We start from the raw sequence: 19,757 nt of genomic DNA on the forward strand, positions 1-19,757 counted from the left end.
TTTCTGGAGTGACAGGGGGATCCCAAAGGCTAACTGTATTGGAGGCCAAACTGAGCCTAACTGGGAATGAGTGGCAAAAGCACCGCATTGTGACTGGCCCAGAGGCTCCATGCGTCCTTGACATAGACTACCTCAGGAGAGGGTATTTCAAGGACCCAAAAGGGTACCGGTGGGCTTTTGGTATAGCTGCCTTGGAGACGGAGGAAATTAAACAGCTGTCTACCTTGCCTGGTCTCTCGAAAGACCCTTCTATTGTGGAGTTGCTGAGGGTCAAAGAACAGGTGCCAATTGCTACCACAATGGTGCACCAGCAGCAATATCACACCAACAGAGACTCTCTGACTCCCATCCATAAGCTGACTCATTGACTGGAGAGCCAAGGAGTGATCAGCAAGACTCACTCACCCTTTAACAGTCCCACATGGCCAGTGCAAAAGTCTAACGGAGAGTGGAGGCTAACAGTAGACTATTGTGGCCTGAATGAAGTCACGCCGCTGCTGAGTGCTGCCGTGCTGGACATGATCCTGGAACTTCAATAAGAACTGGAGTCAAAGGCAGCCAAGTGGTATGCCACAACTGATATCACCAATGCATTTTTCTCAATCCCTTTGGCAGCAGAGTGCAGGCCACAGTTTGCTTTCACTTGGAGGGGCATCCAGTACACCTGGAACCAACTGCCCAGGGGTGGAAACACAGCCCCACCATTTGCCATGGACTGATCCAGATGGCACTGGAGCAGGGTGAGGCTCCAGAACATCTGCAATATATTGATGACATCATCGTGTGGGGCAACACAGCAGAAGAAGTTTTTGAGAAAGGGAAGATAATAGTCCAAATCCTTCTGAAAGCCGGTTTTGCCATAAAACAAAGTAAGGTCAAGGGACCTGCACAGGAGATCCAGTTTTTAGGAATAAAAATGTCAAGATGGACATCATCAGATCCCAATGGATGTGATCAACAAAATAACAGACAGGTCTTCACCAACTAGCAAAAAGGAAACACAAGCTTTCTTAGGTGTTGTGGGTTTTTGGAGAATGCCTATTCCAAATTACAGTCTGATCATAAGCCCTCTCTATCAAGTGACACGGAAGAAGAATGATTTCAAATGGGACCCTGAGCAACGACAAGCCTTTGAACAAACTAAAGGGGAGATGGTTCATGCAGTAGCCCTTGGGCCAGTCTGGGCAGGGCAAAATGTAAAAAATGTGCTCTACATGGTGGCCGGGGAGAATGGTCCTGCCTGGAGCCTCTGGCAGAAAGCACCAGGGGAGACTCGAGGTCGACCCCTAGGGTTTTGGAGTCGGGGATCTGAGGCCTGCTATAGTCCAACTGAGAAAGAGACATTGGCAGCATATGAAGGGGTTTGAGCTGCTTCGGAAGTGTTTGGTACTGAAGCACAGCTCCTCCTGGCACCCTGACTGCTGGTGCTGGGCTGGATGTTCAAAGGGAGGGTCCCCTCTACACATCATGGAACTCATGCTACGTGGAGTAAGTGGGTCGCACTGATCACACAACGGGCTCAGATAGGAAACCCCAGTCTCCCAGGAATCTTTGAATTAATTATGGACTGGCCAGAAGGCAAAGATTTTGGAATATCACCAGAGGAGGAGGTGACACGTGCTGAGGAGGCCCCACTATATAATAAACTATCAGAAAATGAGAAGCAATATGCCCTGTTCACTGATGGGTCTTGTCATATTGTAGCGAAGCATCGGAGGTGGAAGGCTGCTATATGGAGTCCTATATGACAAGCTACAGAAACTGCTGAAGGAGAAGGTGAACCGAGTCAGTTTGCAGAGGTGAAAGCCATCCAGTTGGCTTTGGCTATTGCTGAACGAGAAAAGTGGCCAGTGCTTTATCTCTATACTGGCTCATGGATGGTGGCAAATGCCCTGTGGGGGTGGTTACAGCAATGGAAACAGAGCAACTGGCAGTGCAGAAGGAAACCCATCTGGGCTGCAGCATTGTGGCAAGATATCGCTGCCCAGGTAGAGAACCTGTTTGTAAAAGTATGTCACGTACATGCTCATGTACCCAAGAGTCGGGCCACTGAAGAACACCAAAACAACCAACAGGTGGATCAGGCTGCTAAGATTGAAGTGGCCCAGGTGGATCTGGACTGGCAACATAAGGGTGAATTATTTATAGCTTGGTGGGCCCATGACACCTCAGGCCATCAAGGAAGAGATGCAACATATAGGTGAGCTTGTGATCGAGGGGTAGACTTGACCACAAACACTATTGCACAGGTTATCGATGAATGTGAAACGTGCTGCAGTCAAACAAGCCAAGCAGTTAAAGCCTCTCTGGTATGGAGGGCGATGGCTGAAATATAAATATGGGATGGCCTGGCAGATTGATTGTATCACACTCCCACAAACGCACCAAGGCAAGTGCTATGTGTTTACAATGGTGGAAGCAACCACCAGATGCCTGGAAACATACCCTGTGCCCCATGCCACCGCCTAGAACACTTATCTTGGGCCTTGAAAAGCAAGTTCTAAGGCTATGTGGCACCCCAGAAAGAACTGAGTCGGACAACAGGACCCATTTCCAAAGCAACCTCATAGACACCTGGGCCAAAGAGCATGGCATTGAGTGGGTATATCACATCCCCTATCATGCACCAGCATCCGAGAAAATCAAATGATACAATGGACTGTGAAAGACTACACTGCGAGCAATGGATGGTGGGACATTCAAACATTGGGATACACATTTAGCAAAGACCACCTGGTTAGTCAACACTAGGGGATCTGCTAATCGAGCTGGCCCTGCACAATCAAACATTTTACGTACTGTAGAAGGGGACAAAGTCCCTGTAGTGCACATAAAAATATGCTGGGGAAGACAGTCTGGGTTACTCCTGCCTCAGGCAAAGGCAAACCCATCTGTGGGATTGCTTTTGCTCAAGGACCCGGGTGCACTTGGTGGGTAATGTGGCAGGATGGGGAATTCTGATGTGTACCTCAAAGGGATTTGATTTTGGGTGAAAATAGCCAATGAACTGAATGGTATGATGTTAATTGTGATATAATACTGTATGTCATCACATCAGGGAAAGTGGTAGTGTTTAACTGGAATATATTGGAAAAGGTAGGACCTGGGCATGACGTAGACGGTATAGTATAAGGGGTGGATACTGTCCTATTTTCCGCTGGGATAGAGTTAATTTTCTTCCTAGTAGCTGGTATAGTGTTGTGGTTTGGATTTAGGATGAGAATAATGTTGATAACATGCTGATGTTCTAGTTGTTGCTAAGCAGTGTTTATACTAAGTCAGGGACTTTTCAGCTTCCCATGCTCTGCCAGTGAGGAGGTGCACAAGAAGCTGGGAGGGAGCACAGTCAGGACAGCTGACCCAAACTGGCCAAAGGGCTATTCCATACCATATGCTCAGGATATAAACTGGGTGGGAGTTGGCCAGGGGGCAGTGATCGTCAGGCATCGTTTGGTGGGTGGTGAGTGGTTGCATCATGTGTTTTTCCTGGGTTTTGTTCCTCTCTCTCTTTTGTTGTTTTCACTAAAATTTTTTATTATTATTATTATCATCATCATCATCATCATCATTATTTTATTTTATTTCAATTATTAAACTGTTCTTATCTCAACCCACAAGTTTTCTTACTTTTGCTCTTCCAATTCTCTCCCCCATCCCACCGGGGGGGAGGGTGAGCGAGCGGCTGGGTGGGGCTTAGTTGCCGGTTGGGGTTAAACCACGACAACAGGCTAGAGTGTCTTTCTCGATGATCTGCTAGATCACTGGTATAACAGTGAAGCTGTTGTCTAAGACTACTGAATAACCTTGTACTGTAGTAGACTCAGAAAGACATCAAGTCTGGAAGGAATATATTGAACTAACTTTCTGTCATTTATACCATTCTGTCCTATTCAAATAACTCGTAGCAAATCCTCACAGCTCAGTTTAGCCTTGCACTGAAAGAAAACATTGCCAGTGCTTGTGCAGGTTGAAAACAATACTGCAACCAGCAGAGGGCAACGAGTAGGGGAAAAATCTGGCTTGTTTTTACAATACTTTCTCTTCAGAGGCTTTTTTACACAAACTCGTTTTTTGTATACATTCATGGAATAAGTTTCCAGGATACTTAATTATTATGGTAGTATTAAACATGCTAATTAAGATGCTTTTGTGCTATGTGTCGTACAAAGAACGGAAAATGGTCTATGCTGCAAAGAATGGATGAGGTCAAAAGGGGAAACACACAAGCATAAACAGAGAAATCTAAAGTAACAAATTATACTGCTTTTCTATGCTTTAAATTATTATTTTTTCCACCTTTCAGGTGCCTCTTGCCCCCATAGATTAGAATTCAAAAGAATTCAGAGCTGCTTTCTGGGCATTGGCTTTCCTGCATACTGCTACTCCCTGAGTAGCAAGGGGCAGAGTCTTTTATATTTCTCTGAGGAATAGCAGGTACTGGAGTTCATCTAAATTCCATCCGTGTTAAGCCAGTGTGATCTGGAAGGCTTAGTACAGAGCTGGGAATTAGGAGTCCAAGTTTCTTATTCTGTCTGATTTACTGTATGGCCTTTAGCAACTTCTGTTCTGCACTTCACTTCCTTGCATCAATGATGAAAAGGATAATATTTTCTTAGCTCTCTGGGGTATCATGAGGTTTCATTCACTCATACTGATAGAAAGCTTTGAACACAACATGCAAAATGCTATGAATTGATTTCTGATACAGTTTGCTGCCAGTGAGATTGACCTCACATCTGTTAACTTAATGGATTTGTTTCACCAGAAATAATGTTTCTGTTCAGGTGCTTTCCACACACAGGTCAGCACAGGAATGAGAATAGGTCTTGTCAAAGAGCATACATGACTGCTTGTATCTGGCACCTTTAGGCACTGACATCCTTTGCTGAAAACGATGCACTTTGAATCAGGTAGAATGTAGGACTGTTGAAACCATAGCATGAGAAAAAAATAGCCAACCACTGAACTTTTAAACCAACATTTTATTTAACTTTTGCCTATTGATAAAAGAAATAAAAAGTACAGAAAAACATTGCCACTTAATATTAACTTTTTCCTAAGTACGAGGCAGGACCATACTTTAGATATGAATTGCACTCAAGACAAAGAACAAGGCATAAGTAAAAGCCCAAAGTGTTAAAATTGAAAGTGAAGTAGTGTTTGCAATTTTTTTTCCCAGCATTGCATTTCCAACTGCGAACAACATTCCAGAGGGGCAGCAATGTATTATCTTCCCTGTTAGATGCTGCCTCTGCATTGTCAGAATGTAAGTTATAACTGTAGTAATCCCATGCACGAAGTGACAATGATAAAGCTCTGGATAGTTATGTTGTAATTATCATGCAATGCTATTGAAATAATTACTTTCATAGGTAACTAAATGGGAAGTAAATACAATTAATAAGATGTTTTCTTTAAGGTTTTGATTTATAAGACTTGCCTTTCAGATATCTGAGGCCACAGTTAAGAGACCCTGAAATTCTATATCCAGGAAGAAAACAATAGAATAAATGGATACTGTGGGAGATTTTCTCCAAAAACAGTCCAAGAACAATTAAGACCTTTGTGGAGGGATTTTTACTTGCATTTACAAAAGTGTGATAGATGTATATCAAAGATTACCTTTATACAAGTTATAGAATTTGGAACCATGTCTGCAACACCTTAAAATATATGAAGAACATCTATTGTGGCACAACAGGGGTTTTAGATTAAATTTGGAACACTATATCCTAAAAAGGTAGTTGATAAAATCACCTTCTCTTAGAGAAACTGAAGGCCACCTAGCCTCTCCCTCTCTCTTTGTGCTAAATTACCCTAAATGTCTAAACATAGCCCTCATGAAGAAGTGCTCCAATCTCAGCTCCTGCTAAAGCTCTAGTAAGGTTTGAATGAGTATTCTGCCAGTTCTGCTCACAGCACTCTGACAACAAAGGTGCAATCCAGTCTGAAGAGTGTCCAGAGAACAGCAACAAGGATGGTTGCAGAAGTTCTAAAAATGACCAGCAGTAAAAGATAAAGAGTTCTGGAGTTGTACAGTCTGAAAAGAAAACTGAGGAAAGGTGTAATAAGGATCTTTACATATGTGAAGTATTGCCGCAGGGAAAAACTCTTCTTCATTGCTGCCTGTGTACAGGGAAAAAAAGTGATATAAATAGCAGCAAAAGAAAGGTAGATTAGACATTAGAAGATTTGTTTTTTTAATAGGGAAGATAGACACCGCAACACATTTAAGAGAGGCATGGTATCTTCAAATATAACACATTTTAAAATGTAAACTTGGCAACAATGGCTTAGTGGTAGTCTTGCTGTAGTTGTGCTGGTCTAGAGACTTAAGCAAGACAAGATTTGTGGAATGAAGTAATATGTTTTATTAGATCAACTGATGCAGCTGGAAGATGGACACAAGCTTTCAGGCACACCATCCTTCTTAGGATCTAAAGAAGCATCTGATCTCAAGAGCTTATGTGCCTTAAAGTCTGTGTATTTTTTTCCAGCTGTTTTAGCTAGTTTAATAAGAGAATGGCTTAACTCTAGCTGATTCCATTTTAGTTTTGGACAACCTTTTGAGGACCCTTCTAACTGTATTCTTTAGCACTCTGTGATCTGTTTAATATATGTAAATTAAGCATAGTGCTATATCCTGACAGATTAAGGAGACTTTGAATCTTCATCTGGATTTGCATGATGGATGAATTATTGTTTACAGGAGAAGAACCTTTGATGTACAATGAGTTGTACTGTTTTCTTACAAGAAGTATTGTGGTGTTTCTGGAAAATTTTGTGCATCAGTTTTTAAAGAGATTTTGGTGACTGAATCTAAAACATTCAAAAGCTATTGATTGCTACAATCTCTCAGGGTTTTACTTCCAAAGTTATTAAAAAACTTATTTTTAGGCTAGTTTCTCAGACTCAATTTTGGCATTTTTAATGTATTAGCTTATGAATTTAGTGCAACCATATTAAAAGACTGATTTGCCTCATTTCTAGAAGACTTTCAAATTGAAAAAGAGGGGGAAAAAAGATATAAAACACTCTTTAAAGGCACATCTTTTAAAGTGTCTGCTACATGCTGCTTTTGATCACAGTAATCATCATCAAAAATATACCACATTTAAAATGGGTAGCACTTAATACTGCAAAATTACCTTTATTTACTTACATCACAGTTACCCAGACAACTGTTACAGATTCTCTGCATATGCAATAGATATATTATGCCCAGCAAAATATTTTATAAAATGATTGTTGTCTTGGTACAGTTTACAAGATTCTGTGGGGTAGCAATTTGAATTAAGCATTACACTGTCATAAGAAAAGGATAAACTTTTACAAATGTAGATGTGTATTGCCATAGACTAGAGCCAATGGATTAAAACAGATATGAAGAAAGTTGTGTGAAAAGTTAGTGAAGATAAACTAGCAGGAAAATAAGATGCGTTATATATCAGATTATTTCCCATGCTGTGGTCTGTGGAAAACTATTCTTTGTGTACTAAGATTCTCTCTACATGTACCCACTTGTTCCCACTCTAAAAGAAAACATGGTTCTTACACTGAACTACATATTCAAATATTCTGTGTTAAACAAAGGACACAAACATTTCCTTAATTCTGCAAAGCCAAGTGTTTTCCTGTTGAAACCTTCCCTAAGTCATTTCCATCTCACTAACTTATCTTTCCAAATTCAGTTTGTATTGCAGTGTGGAAGAATCATCACATGCGGACAGTTACCAACTATTTCATAGTGAATCTTTCTCTGGCTGACATTCTGGTCACAATTACTTGTCTTCCAGCAACTTTAGTAGTGGACATCACAGAAACGTGGTTCTTTGGGCAGCCCCTCTGCAAAGTGATTCCCTACTTACAGGTATTATTTCACTGTGTTTGTGTACACATTACCCATGTTACAAAAAAGAGAAAGAACAATAGCATCTTCCTAATAGTGATAATCTGATGGAAGTCTATCCCTGCTCCTGAAGTAGATATCTCAGGGTACATGCTGAGGATTAAAGGACTGTTCCACTTGTGAATATGTTTATGCTTAGTAAATATTGTTCTTTGTCCATCTGATTGTTAGACTTGGGCAATACACTTGCTGGAACATTTGTCTGACGCTTTTCACTTTTTGTGATTTTTTTTAATAAATCAGAAGGGATATAAAGCAATAAAAATATCTGTAAATAGAATTACAGTCATTTATACTCTGTGTGTGTGGACCTAAACAGCTACACGAATGTCCAGGACAGAGAATCTGAACTTCTGAAGAGAGTCTGGGCTTTCATATGTGTTTAGTGACTTACTTTGCATTCTTTAGAAATAGTCAAAGTATCCAGGTTCACTGGGAGCTGATCAGATTGTCTGCCTTAAGCAATAATTGCCACCACTCATTTACCAGTGGTCTTAATTAGTTATGAGATCATTTCCATCAAAATGATTTACAAATACCTTTTCTAAGAATAGCTGGTTAGATGAACTGACTGGGCATACTAGAATTACAAGTGCTTGGCCTTTCAGTCATTATAAATCAAAAGAATTAAGCAGAACTCTGAATGTATGCAGGTGATCAGCTCTGTGCCTCCAGCACAATTTGTATTTTCAGCAGATACCTGTATGGCTGAAGAGCCACATTGTCAAAGGCAACAGTTCTCCAGCAGGTATCTCCTCTACTCCATACAATCAAAATCACAAAATTTTTTTCAAAGCCTCCGTTCTAGTGGAAGAAAATCTGAAGAGAAAGTGAAATGATCACCTAGTGTACAGAGTGAAAGAGTAAAACCAAAGTGATAGGTTACTTCCTATACTGAATAGAAGGTAAAATGACGTAGTCTGCCTTAAGCTGATTGTTGTGTTATTTTTCATGAGACCCTGAATTTCCATTGTTCCTGTGAAAACTGAAAAGGCAAAATGATGGTACTGGTATCTAAATATAACATTGAAAACAAACAAACAAAATTGTTCTACAAAGAAAAAAAGATCTAATTAGTTGTCAAATGTTTTAAAAGTAGTTTTTCAGATAAAGTTTTGCAAATTCTAACTTGCATAGATTTGCTTTTTCAGAATCTGACCCTGCTACACCTACTCAGTTCGGTTAGCACCCTAATCTGTGAATTGTCCTGTTGATTCTAGTGGGACTACAGCAGATGAGGATATCTGTTGTAATTCTGTAAGAAGTAATTTTAAAAGGAGTCTTTTTCTGGGAATAATTTCTATTTAATAATTGCAGATAAAGAGCTAACTATGTTGAAAATAGATCATTTTTAGAACTCTGGGAAAAAAATTATAATAAATGATTTTTAAAGCTCTGAAAAAAATTACATTTACATTTACATAATATTTCCTTTTCTTTAGACAGTTTCAGTCTCTGTGTCTGTACTAACACTCAGCTGCATTGCTTTGGATCGATGGTATGCAATTTGTCACCCTTTGATGTTTAAAAGCACAGCCAAGCGAGCAAGGAACAGCATTATAATTATCTGGATTGTGTCCTGCATCACAATGATTCCTCAGGCTATTGTTATGGAGTGCAGCAGTGTGTTCCCAGGATTAGCCAATAAAACCACCTTGTTCACAGTGTGTGATGAGCACTGGGGAGGTGAGTGTGTCATTGACCATAAAGACTGAATTTGTACTGCTGTTAAGTAATAAAAATATCAGGACATATTAATATGCAGTCAAGTTGTATAAACATATCACAAAATGTTCTTAATTGTATAAGGTTTCCTAGAACTACCGTTTTTCAAATACTGTGAAATCCTATTTTCTTTTGTATTGCTGAGACTTAAAGTACATTTGAAACCAAGTTTAAATGAATGAGGCTGGCTTGTGTCTTGATCGTGTTAATGTTTCCCAGAGGGTAGAAATGTTCCCACCCTTAAATGCTTATGCTTATATAATTCTGTGATCGATGGACATTGCAGGCTTGCAAAGACTTCAGTATTTAGCCTTAAGAAATAACTACATGAGAACAGAATTTCTGTTTACCTGATATATTGCTTTTTCTAATTGCTGATATTTGACTAGTCTGTATAGATATCTCCTGGGACTTCAATGCAAATTGCATGTCATTACAGAATTTACAGAGATGTCATCAATATGGGGTAGCAAGTTAGTCTACAATTTGAAAATTGTCATGGACAAGTTCATTTAAATAACTTTGTAAATGTAATCAGTTACAAATGATTCTATCCAAGAAGTGTAATTCTGCCTTTCCAGATTAACTTTGAATCTAACTTGTTCTGTATTTGAATTCAGCTGTAAGAAGCCGTAAGGGTTGCCAGGGAGTAACTACTTCTATTTTGTCTCCATTCACAGCAAGTGGTGTTAGCCACCCACCCAAATGGTTAAGACTCAACTCTGGTGGGCCTTGGCATAACTCCAACGCTAATAGAGCATATGAGTTACATGCTGTGACTCTGACACTGGATATAATGACCATCAGTAATACCATTATTCACATACAGGAAAATAAAGCCAAGTTTGCCAAAACATATAACTAAAAAGTGCCTGTTTAATAGCCTCGAGTCAGACTAAAACACAATCAGATTCTCCCCCAGAGCTGTCTCTGTACAAGAAGATTCCAGTCCTGTGAACAATTAAGATAAAATACAACTGGATCACCTGTACTTAATTATTGTGATAAATTAGCTTAAGCAGCTTGAACTGCTGAGGGCTCTTCCATGTGCTGTTTTGGAAGTTCTTCCCCTGCTAACGGCCTCCGCAGGGCCACCAGGGGATTAATGAGAAGACATTGGCTATCACATTCCCTGTTCTTTATCTCCTTCATCCCAGTTAGTCCTCTGGGATGAGGCAAGGGGGCAGAGATGGCTATTAGCTAGCTGGCACTCATTGCAGACAAAGATGTGCTGAAAGTTTGTAGGTTAAAGGAAGCCTCTGTTAAGCTATGAGTATTGTACATGCTGTTTCATTGCAGAGGACACATCTGCTCTTTACTTCTAGTATTCTTTCTTCATCTGTGAACAATTTTGTATCCTAGTCTGCTGCTGGATACTGCAGTATTTATGTGACTATTTTCTTTCACAGCGTTCACTCCAAGTACAATTTGTGTCCACTCATTTTGGCTGCAGAACTAATTATCCATGTCTTCATCACTTCAAGGTTAGATCTGCAGCAAAGATTCTTTTAATCAGCCTAGGAAACGAAAATGATGTAGTTAATTAATTAGGGAGACAGGAGAGTGTTTCATCAGGGAACACAATCTCAAAATTTCCAGATCTGCATTGGCCACTTTTTGATTCCCAACAGGAAAGTGTTGCTTTCAAACTACAGAGTCCGTAGTAGCCTTGGAGCTATTTTAAAGAGTGCCTCTCGTTCAGTTCTGCGCTGAAGTAGCTGCAGCCCACAGATATGCCTGAGCTGAAGCACCCTTTATACAAAAGAAAAAAACCTCCCATGTGTTTGCAAGACTCTACTCCTATGGAGTGTATCTGTCCAAAAGGAAATCTATTGATCTTCAGGTTGTGCTGTGAGCCTTCACTTAGATGTTTGGAGACATAGAAAGGGGTATAACAAAGGCAAGTACTTGTGCATAGAATTAAGTTCTTTTTGTGTGTGGCTTCAGAAATGAAATGGAAACACTCCAAAATTATTTTGTTTTTTTTTTTTTAATTTATATTGAGCATGAAATGAAAATAATTTTACATTAAAAATACGTTAAAGTTTTCTGAAATGGGAAGCTTTTCCTTCCACTGAAAGATAACAATTTTTATCTTGCTGCTTTTTTAAGGAATTATTCTTCGAATGATACTGCACCATCATTGCTAGTTATTCTGCTGGTGCATTTCAGCTATCCATAAAAATAATCATCTCCACTTTCTAATAATAGCTTATCATAGTAACTTGAGAGAAGAACCTTTCTATGCATTAAGTTACAACTAGGTTGCTCAAATCATGGAATTACGTAGTAAATGTAGAGTTAACTATATATTATCAGTGAGGATAAAATATAATATACATATATATATATCTTAACATCCCTTTCAGACTATGGAGAATAGAGTGTCATTAGCTACAAATAATTTCCATTCAATTGAAAATGTCTAAGGACACTGAGTTGGGCCAAAGCATAGAAGATGCAGTTTTTCTACTGAAAACCAGGTATTGAAATCACAAAGGGCCCCAAACAGAAGAACAAAAGAACATGGATAACAGGGCAGCAGTTTCAAAAGACTGGTGAGCCTTAAGGCCAGAAGAAGGAATAAAGAGCTAATATTTTCAAATAAAATAGTTGTGTTTTTGTTGGATTTTGTTTTGCCTTTTTTGACTATGGGAATATTGAGGGTCAAAGAAAACTAACTAGGAGGAGGTTGAAGGAGAAAGAAATTAATGTTCCTACGAATAAGCTATATTTGCAAAGAGAAAGGGGAGATGTAGATACTGCACACACTCAAGAGGCCCTGAGCAAATCCTATAGGAGAGTCAATTTAGAGGAAAGGGATTATATTTGGGTGTTTACTGCTTTGTTTAGAACTGCATATAGTTTATGCTGTCTAAAATTAGGGTACGTCTGTTGAAATCTTTGCAGACCATCATGTACACCATATGTCCCAAGAATGTTAAATTGTGAATTGTCAAGGTTGGGACTGCAAAAAGGGGGTGCTTAATGACACTTTCCAAAGTGTTTTGGAAGTCTATTCTAATTCTGGGAATTCAGGGCCACTGAAACATGAGGTGCTATGGAGGACTAACGGGAAGCCATGTCCAGGAAAATGTCAGAGATGCCAAAGCAGGAGACAGCACTGTACCCTACCCAGACTTAGGTCCAGCTGCTGAAATCTGTACAAGTCTGATGAGTATCTAGAAGGAAGGTCTGATCAGCACTGTAACACTTGGGCTCCTTAACGGTGAGCAAATAGTGGCCACCCTGACTAATAAGATTTCAAGCATGCTGTTGGAAAGCTGCCAGTGACTGCAAATGGAGCAATAGTTCAGCCTAAAACAGGGCTCAATTTCTTTTTAATTGCTTCTGGCATTCCTGAATATAAAATTCATTGCCAATTCTAGGCTGAGGGTTTTTCATTTTGAGTACTGTCTAATAACAATATTTTATTTGGGAATGCAGAAGGATCCAACATGTGACCTATGCAGGCTCACTTAAGGAGCCAGTGTTGGCCACAGTTCTATAATAGTCTGTAATTTCTATGTGCTGAATTTGATGATAAAGTGCCAAAATAAAAGAAGCGTATATTAAAATGAGTTCACCATGTGTCCAAGTCAGCTAAATACATTCTCTTAGAGCTGTTCACGAAAAGACTGTTAGCCAAAGTGCATTAGCCAACCCCTATGCAAATGATAAAAAGAATATGGAGATAATCCTTTCCCAAAACTAAATGGTTGAATGGAAACAAAAGGAAGACTTTGTGTTCCATTTCCTCTTAGACTACTCATAAAATAGTACAAAAACATATTGTCTTAATTCTGGAAAACAAATAGCTGGCAATTGCATTATTACATGAAGGTTTATACATCCTGTTTATCGAAGTGTTCAGAATTTAAGAAAAAACTTGTGGGACATTTTAAAGCAGAAAGAAGTCAGAATATTGCTAATAATAAAATTATGCCTGGTGTATCATGAATTGATAACTCAAGCATAATATATCAGGTTTGAAAATGTAATTTTAGTGTTAGCTAACTGTAAGTACTCTGACATAGGAACATAGTTTGGAAAGGATTGTGTTGTGTGGTCAAATTTTCTTTCTTATGGGCACTCACTTCCTAACGTCCCTATTTATTAAGCTTTATTCTAAAAGTATTCTGGTTAAGCTGCATTGCTTCTTCATATTGGTAACTCCAAAACTTCATAGGTATCTTTCTGAGACTAGGGAACCTGGGGACTCTACTAATGCTCAAGAAACTTGATAGTCTTGTTGTTTTTCCCTATTCTTAGGGAAGCTGTCAAGAGTACTGATTTCATTATGCACCTATGGCTTAAGGGAATATTCCATTTGCTAGACATATCAAAACCTTTTGAGTCTGGGTTGTTTTCAGTTTGTATACATATGTATATGTATACATGTATGTATATATGTATTTACACAAATATAGTAAAAACCTGGCAAAAATCCAGAAGCTGTAGTTTCAATCTTCTACCTCCTTGCTTCATTGAAAAACAGTCAGGGACTGGAACACAGTGCCAAGAAGGAAGCTTTAGAAAAGTTTAAAATCTGTTTAATAACCCCTGCAGCAGACAGAAGAAGGCTTGTTTTAGCATACTGATCCTCTATCAGGTAGAGTAATCATACTGTATGACTGGTGCTGAGTAGGAGCGCTGATCTCACCCCAGTCCAACCCCCGTGACCACCTGTTTGCTTTTTGTCCCCTTCTCTCTTTTCAGCAAAATAGCAGTCAGTGATGTGAGAATCATTAATTTCTTCTTAAAGAGACGGTTACTCCAGCTAAGAACAATCTCCCCTTGTCCTGAAGCCCATTAAGTGACCATGGAAGGCAAAGACACTTTTCTCCTCTTCTGCGTGGCAGTAAGAGGTTCAGCAGTCCCAGCCAGGCAGCTGATATATCACCAGGACCATAGACTGATTGATGTTCTCATTCAAGGAGCCTGGAATTCACTCACTTGATAAATGAATGGTATCCCAAAGCAGCCCTTCCTCCTTGCTGCTGTGATTGTCAAACAGCTTTAAAGCTTTTCTTTGGCTTGAGAAGCTAAACAGAGTCATGCTTCTTAGGGAAAAGTTCTACAAAAGGCTTTGCCCTGGGTGGAGGAGGGACCGGTTTCCTTTGATGTTTAGCAGCTGGCACTTTCCAGGTGGCTAAACTTCAAAGGCAAGTGTTAGGATCTTCCTCCAACCTGGTCCATCAGTTCTTTGTAGATAGCTGGGCTCATTTAATGTTTCACTTTACTTGGAATGCTAAATTGGAAGCCATAAATTCCAGATGGCCTTTTAAATATGTACCGTCCTTCTACCTGAAAGGGGCCTGGCTGCCTGCAGAGCATTGATGAGGCAGGTGGCAGCTCCTTCTGAGCAGAAAGAATGTACTTTCAGCTCTGACCTTCTGTGATCCCAGTGAGTTACGTTACTCAGTTTCTCCTTAATCTCTCCACCTGTGAAGCATGCATGTCGGTATTTCTCTGGCTGGCAGGACTGCTGTGAGGCTGCATTTTCTGGAATGCAAAAACAAGTTTGAGATCATCAGTCAATATACAAACCAAAGTTATCACCAATTATAAAAAACCTGCCCCAAATGGTCTGCCCCCCTGCCCCGGGACATTGACAAGAGCTAGTAGCTGCAGCTTCTAGTTAGGAGTTGGTAAGTTGATTTGCTACGGGATCTTAAAGCAAGTAAGGAGCCAAATGCTGCTCATCTGAATTTTTTGAACCCTGAACCATCAAAGCTGTCAAATGTCAATGGCAACGTCTCTATTACCTTTGCTAGCAATGAACATGGGCTGGATTTTGCTATAGCAAGTTTCTATTTCCCCGATACTGAAGTTTTTCTAACTGGTGAACCAGCTGGCACTTTCAGGCCCAACACTGAGTGTGATACTACTTGAGTCTCGGTTTGAGGGTGAGCCTGGAGCTAACATGATGGTGTAGTCCTCCCTGCTGTGAGACTTATGGGCCAAGTCTTTGTATCTCCTTGTCTAGTCAAACTCTCAGGGATTCTCCTGGCATGCAAAGGGACCTCTTGTTTGATAGGTTCCACAATCTCAGACACTTTAAGAGGCAGAAAATAAGTTTGACTCACTGTTTTGATCTCACGCAACTCTTTCTTTCTTTCTTTCTTTTTTATTAAAACTACGATCAGTACAGAGTTTCAGCTGCAGATCTTATCATCCTGAAGCATTTGGAAATTCTGGACATTAAGATAAACATTCCTTCTTTACTCTAGCCAAAATGCAATGCTTAGGATTACAATGCAATCTAACTGCTCATGGAGTGCACAGTTTCTCTTCTGCTACATATTGTCACTCTCCACAATGTTCATTCCTTTTCTAGGCCATCCATAAATGTTAAGTTGTAATTAATATCAACATTTGGTAATACCAAACTACATTTGATGTTACAAAAGTGAAAGCAAGTTTTCCAGGCACCCACTGCACATGCTGCTGTAATCTAACGATGAAGCTTATTATACAACATTCTTAAAATACAATACACTCACAACACTTGTAAGATGTTTGTCTCTAAGCAAATAACATTCATAAGTTGTCTTTTGAAAAGAGATACACAGGAAACTAGAACATGGAGGTAGCAAACTCATTATTGTTAAAGTTGAGTCAAAAATAATCTTGGAAATTTCCTAAGGTTAGAGCACTTGACTGAATTAATTCTATTTTTTTAAATGTAGTAGTAATAATAAATCACTGAGTCTTAATCACGTTTATTCTGCCACCAAAAAGTGATTTAAGAAATGTCTGTCTCTCCTCCTATCAGCATCCTGTGTGCTTTAGCCTACAGTCCCTGTTTATAAGTGAGAGACTGTGCAATTTACTCATGGATACATAGTAACCTTTGCAGAATTAAAACTAAAGACAGTTACACAACCTGTTAAATACTTCAAAGATGAAGCAGGTTCAATAATTAGTTTGCTATTGTTAGATAATGAAATTTTCTATCTTTTACTGATTTAGTAAAAAGCAAAACTTCTTAAGACTGCATACCTAAAGTAATAATGTGATATGAAAGCAATAATGTGATATAAGAGATGCTTGAGATAAAAGCATGTTTATAATAGAAACAGAATGTATATAGAAGTGATTAAAAATCAATCCTGACCATAATATTATTGGATACATCTTCCATTATAACCTATTATGTTTGAAAAACACATGCATATCTATAGGAATAATTTGGCTTAAAGTGATTTTGAAATGTATGTATATATAAATACTCTTTTCCTATTTGAATTCTCTTTCCAGCTGAGGTTTACCCCAAAATGTATCACACATGCTTCTTCCTGGTGACATACATGGCACCACTGTGTCTTATGGTGTTGGCCTATTTGCAAATATTTCGAAAGCTGTGGTGTCGCCAGGTAAGTCACTTAACACTAGCTCTATTTGCTTGCCGTTGTGACTATGTGCAGATTCCTACGTACAACTTTCTTCTCTATATGCTTGTGTGACGGATGCACTCGATCTCTTAACTAAATTAGCAGTAGTTTGGTACAGTCTCCAAAGGAGGTAAAGGCCTGAGCCATGGCCAGGCCAAGAACTTCTCTGGTCCTGATGTGTTCTCTGAGAACCCTCGAAGAAGCTGAGTGGCACAGTGAGCATCGATGCATATGAGCTTGGAACACCGATCATGCAATTGACACATGAATAGCAGGTGGCTTTTCCAAGACTCATTTATCAAGGAACAAAGAAAATTGTGGGTACAAGGAGCCTCATGCATATCTTTCCTATCACATGTAATTTGACTACTAGCCAACCACTTTATCTATAAATATGACAGCCAAAGTGAGCTTTTTTTGAGCTCTCCCTGCTAGGCAGTGTGGCTGCATGGCAGTGATCTCCCCTTGAGCTGGGACACCTCTCAAGGTTGCTCCTTGAGGCAGAGAGACCTTTTACGAACAGCAGATCTTTGGTAAGCGACCGATATCGTGCATAACCTTGTAGTATGGTAACATTGATTTTGTCTTGGTAACTTTGATTGCATGCTGAATTGATAAATTTTGCATATATAATCCCTTAGACATAAACCATTGTCCAAGTCTGAGACTAAGATTGGACCTAGCCACACCTAAGCTCCCTCAGGAGTTTAGAAAGCAAGGGGGTCTATTCTGAACCTCGTGACTCAACGGGAGGGTTCTCCGAACCCTTTTGTATCCTCGGTCTCTCTGTGAATCATTTTAACTCGAGTGTAACCTAATTTTCCTGTGTATGTTTCTTCCATGCAGTAATTAATAGAATGAAACTTGCCATTGAACGTTGTTAAGTCACACTTTTATAAATCATTTTAAAATCGCTTATGCTAATACCTTTGACAGGGATTTTTTAAGCGTTCTGAATCACTCATTCATGACAAATTGGCATAGTCGGCAGGATTCAAACCTGTGTGGGGACTTAGGACTTGGACTTGTTGTCACTTAGGACTTGGATTTTTACATCCAGCACTGTTCCCAGGTTCAGTGACTCTGCTGGCTTACAGCCACCTTGGATAGCCACAGAGAGGCATTAAAAAATGAAGGCAGTCAGGCTGAATGTAAAACCTTTCTTGCTCATGTCTATGAAGGGTTTAGAGGGAGAGAAAGAGAGAAAAAGGCAACAGAAAGATTTATTATAGGCAGAAAAAAGATCTCTCCCATTGTATCTGAAATGCTTACCAAAATACCTTAGGTGACCTTATTTATACTGCTAAAATCTCCTGTAGCACTCAAAAGTTAGGATTGACCTTCTCATTTTGTTAGTAGTCTGTACAATTTATTTATTTATTTATTTATTTATTTAATTAATTTTATTTTTCATTCTACAAAATCTCAGGTTCATAGCAGGTCCAATCTGAACAAAAGTTAGACTAGAAAGTCCAGCTATCAGAACTGTGAGACTGGAATTGCCTGATGTGAAGCTGGCTGTTGTCAGTAATATTTGATATGAATTATCGACAAATAATTGGCATGATTTCTAATGTGAACATCTGTTTTTTCAAGATTCAAATTAAAAATACAGGAAAGAAACCAGAAATACTAAACAAAAAACCACCAAGCAAGCAAGCACATGAAGAACTTTTGAATTGTAGTGGCAAAAATGATGTGAATTTTTTCAGGAACGTTTTTCCCCCTCCAGCAATTCGAAGTGGTGTCAGCTTGAGAATCCTTTTCTGGGTGTGAACTGTAATCTGTCATGCATCAGTCTACGGTTCTCTCTGCTGTCTTCTGCTTTGTCTGGGATTTATCTATAGCTGTAGTCCTCTGCCACCCCCTGCCCTGTCATTCTGTAAAGGACAATAAACTCATGCCGTTGAAGACATGATGCAAGATATATTCCCTCTCCTGTCCTCTCAAATGGCTCTAACAATGGCTAACATTTCCATCAAGATAGGGGCATGTATCATTTCTTTCTCACCAATATGTCTGATACCATCCAAATTTGAGGCTGTCCTGGCCAGGGCATAATATCTGCCACATCAGGAGCATTTTTAATGCAGTTCGAACTGATCCATCAGAGAAATCACAAATAGACTTTAGATTTCTAAATATACGTATGTTAAAAGTAAAAATCAAATCTTATACTGACAAAGCATATCTCTTGTAAATAACTAAAACATAGGAAAAACCAAATCTGCTTTAAGGCATTTTGTTATCATCATCCATACATCATAATAGCAATTATTCTCAGTTCTACTCAGATTAGGTTAAACCAGAGTTGCTGTTTATCTTGCTGTTTAAGTTAATATTTTTGCTTTTAATGTCTTACATTTATAAGACTAAATAGCAAGATAGTTTGAAGGTAAAATTTAACCTGTACAATTTGAGGGGACTCTTCACCAGAACAAAGGCTTTGCTCAGCTAGTTTTGAAATTAAGTTCAGTCTAACATAGCTCTAAGATTCTCTGCATTAGTGAAGTTATCTGCCCTGTAGCACCCAATGACCTTACCACCATATTCCTTCTTAGCATTCTCTTCTGTACTTTCTTTACAATCTACCTATTCTCTCAAACTGTCCATCAATTAAGTTAATGCAAAGCAATTGTTCTTAACCTGCATGTAGCTTGAAAATGCTGGTTCAGATTCAGAGCAGAAGTTGAATGACTAGAAACCAACCTGTTTTGTTGGGGTTT

The 19,757-nt window shown here is 39.2% G+C and overlaps 1 protein-coding gene across 1 annotated transcript in view; it reads left to right on the forward strand.

Moving 5' to 3' along the window:
- HCRTR2 (hypocretin receptor 2) overlaps positions 1-19,757 on the forward strand; it is a 41,829-nt gene that overhangs the window by 13,680 nt on the left and 8,392 nt on the right. The window contains exons 2-4 of the mRNA XM_072857816.1: positions 7,692-7,870; positions 9,352-9,595; positions 16,898-17,013. Of these exons, the coding sequence (XP_072713917.1) occupies positions 7,692-7,870; positions 9,352-9,595; positions 16,898-17,013 (539 nt within the window). The remainder of the gene's footprint in view (positions 1-7,691; positions 7,871-9,351; positions 9,596-16,897; positions 17,014-19,757) is intronic.

The sequence above is a fragment of the Ciconia boyciana genome, chromosome 3 (genome assembly GCF_034638445.1).
Source record: "Ciconia boyciana chromosome 3, ASM3463844v1, whole genome shotgun sequence".
NCBI classification, from domain to species: Eukaryota; Metazoa; Chordata; class Aves; order Ciconiiformes; family Ciconiidae; genus Ciconia; species Ciconia boyciana.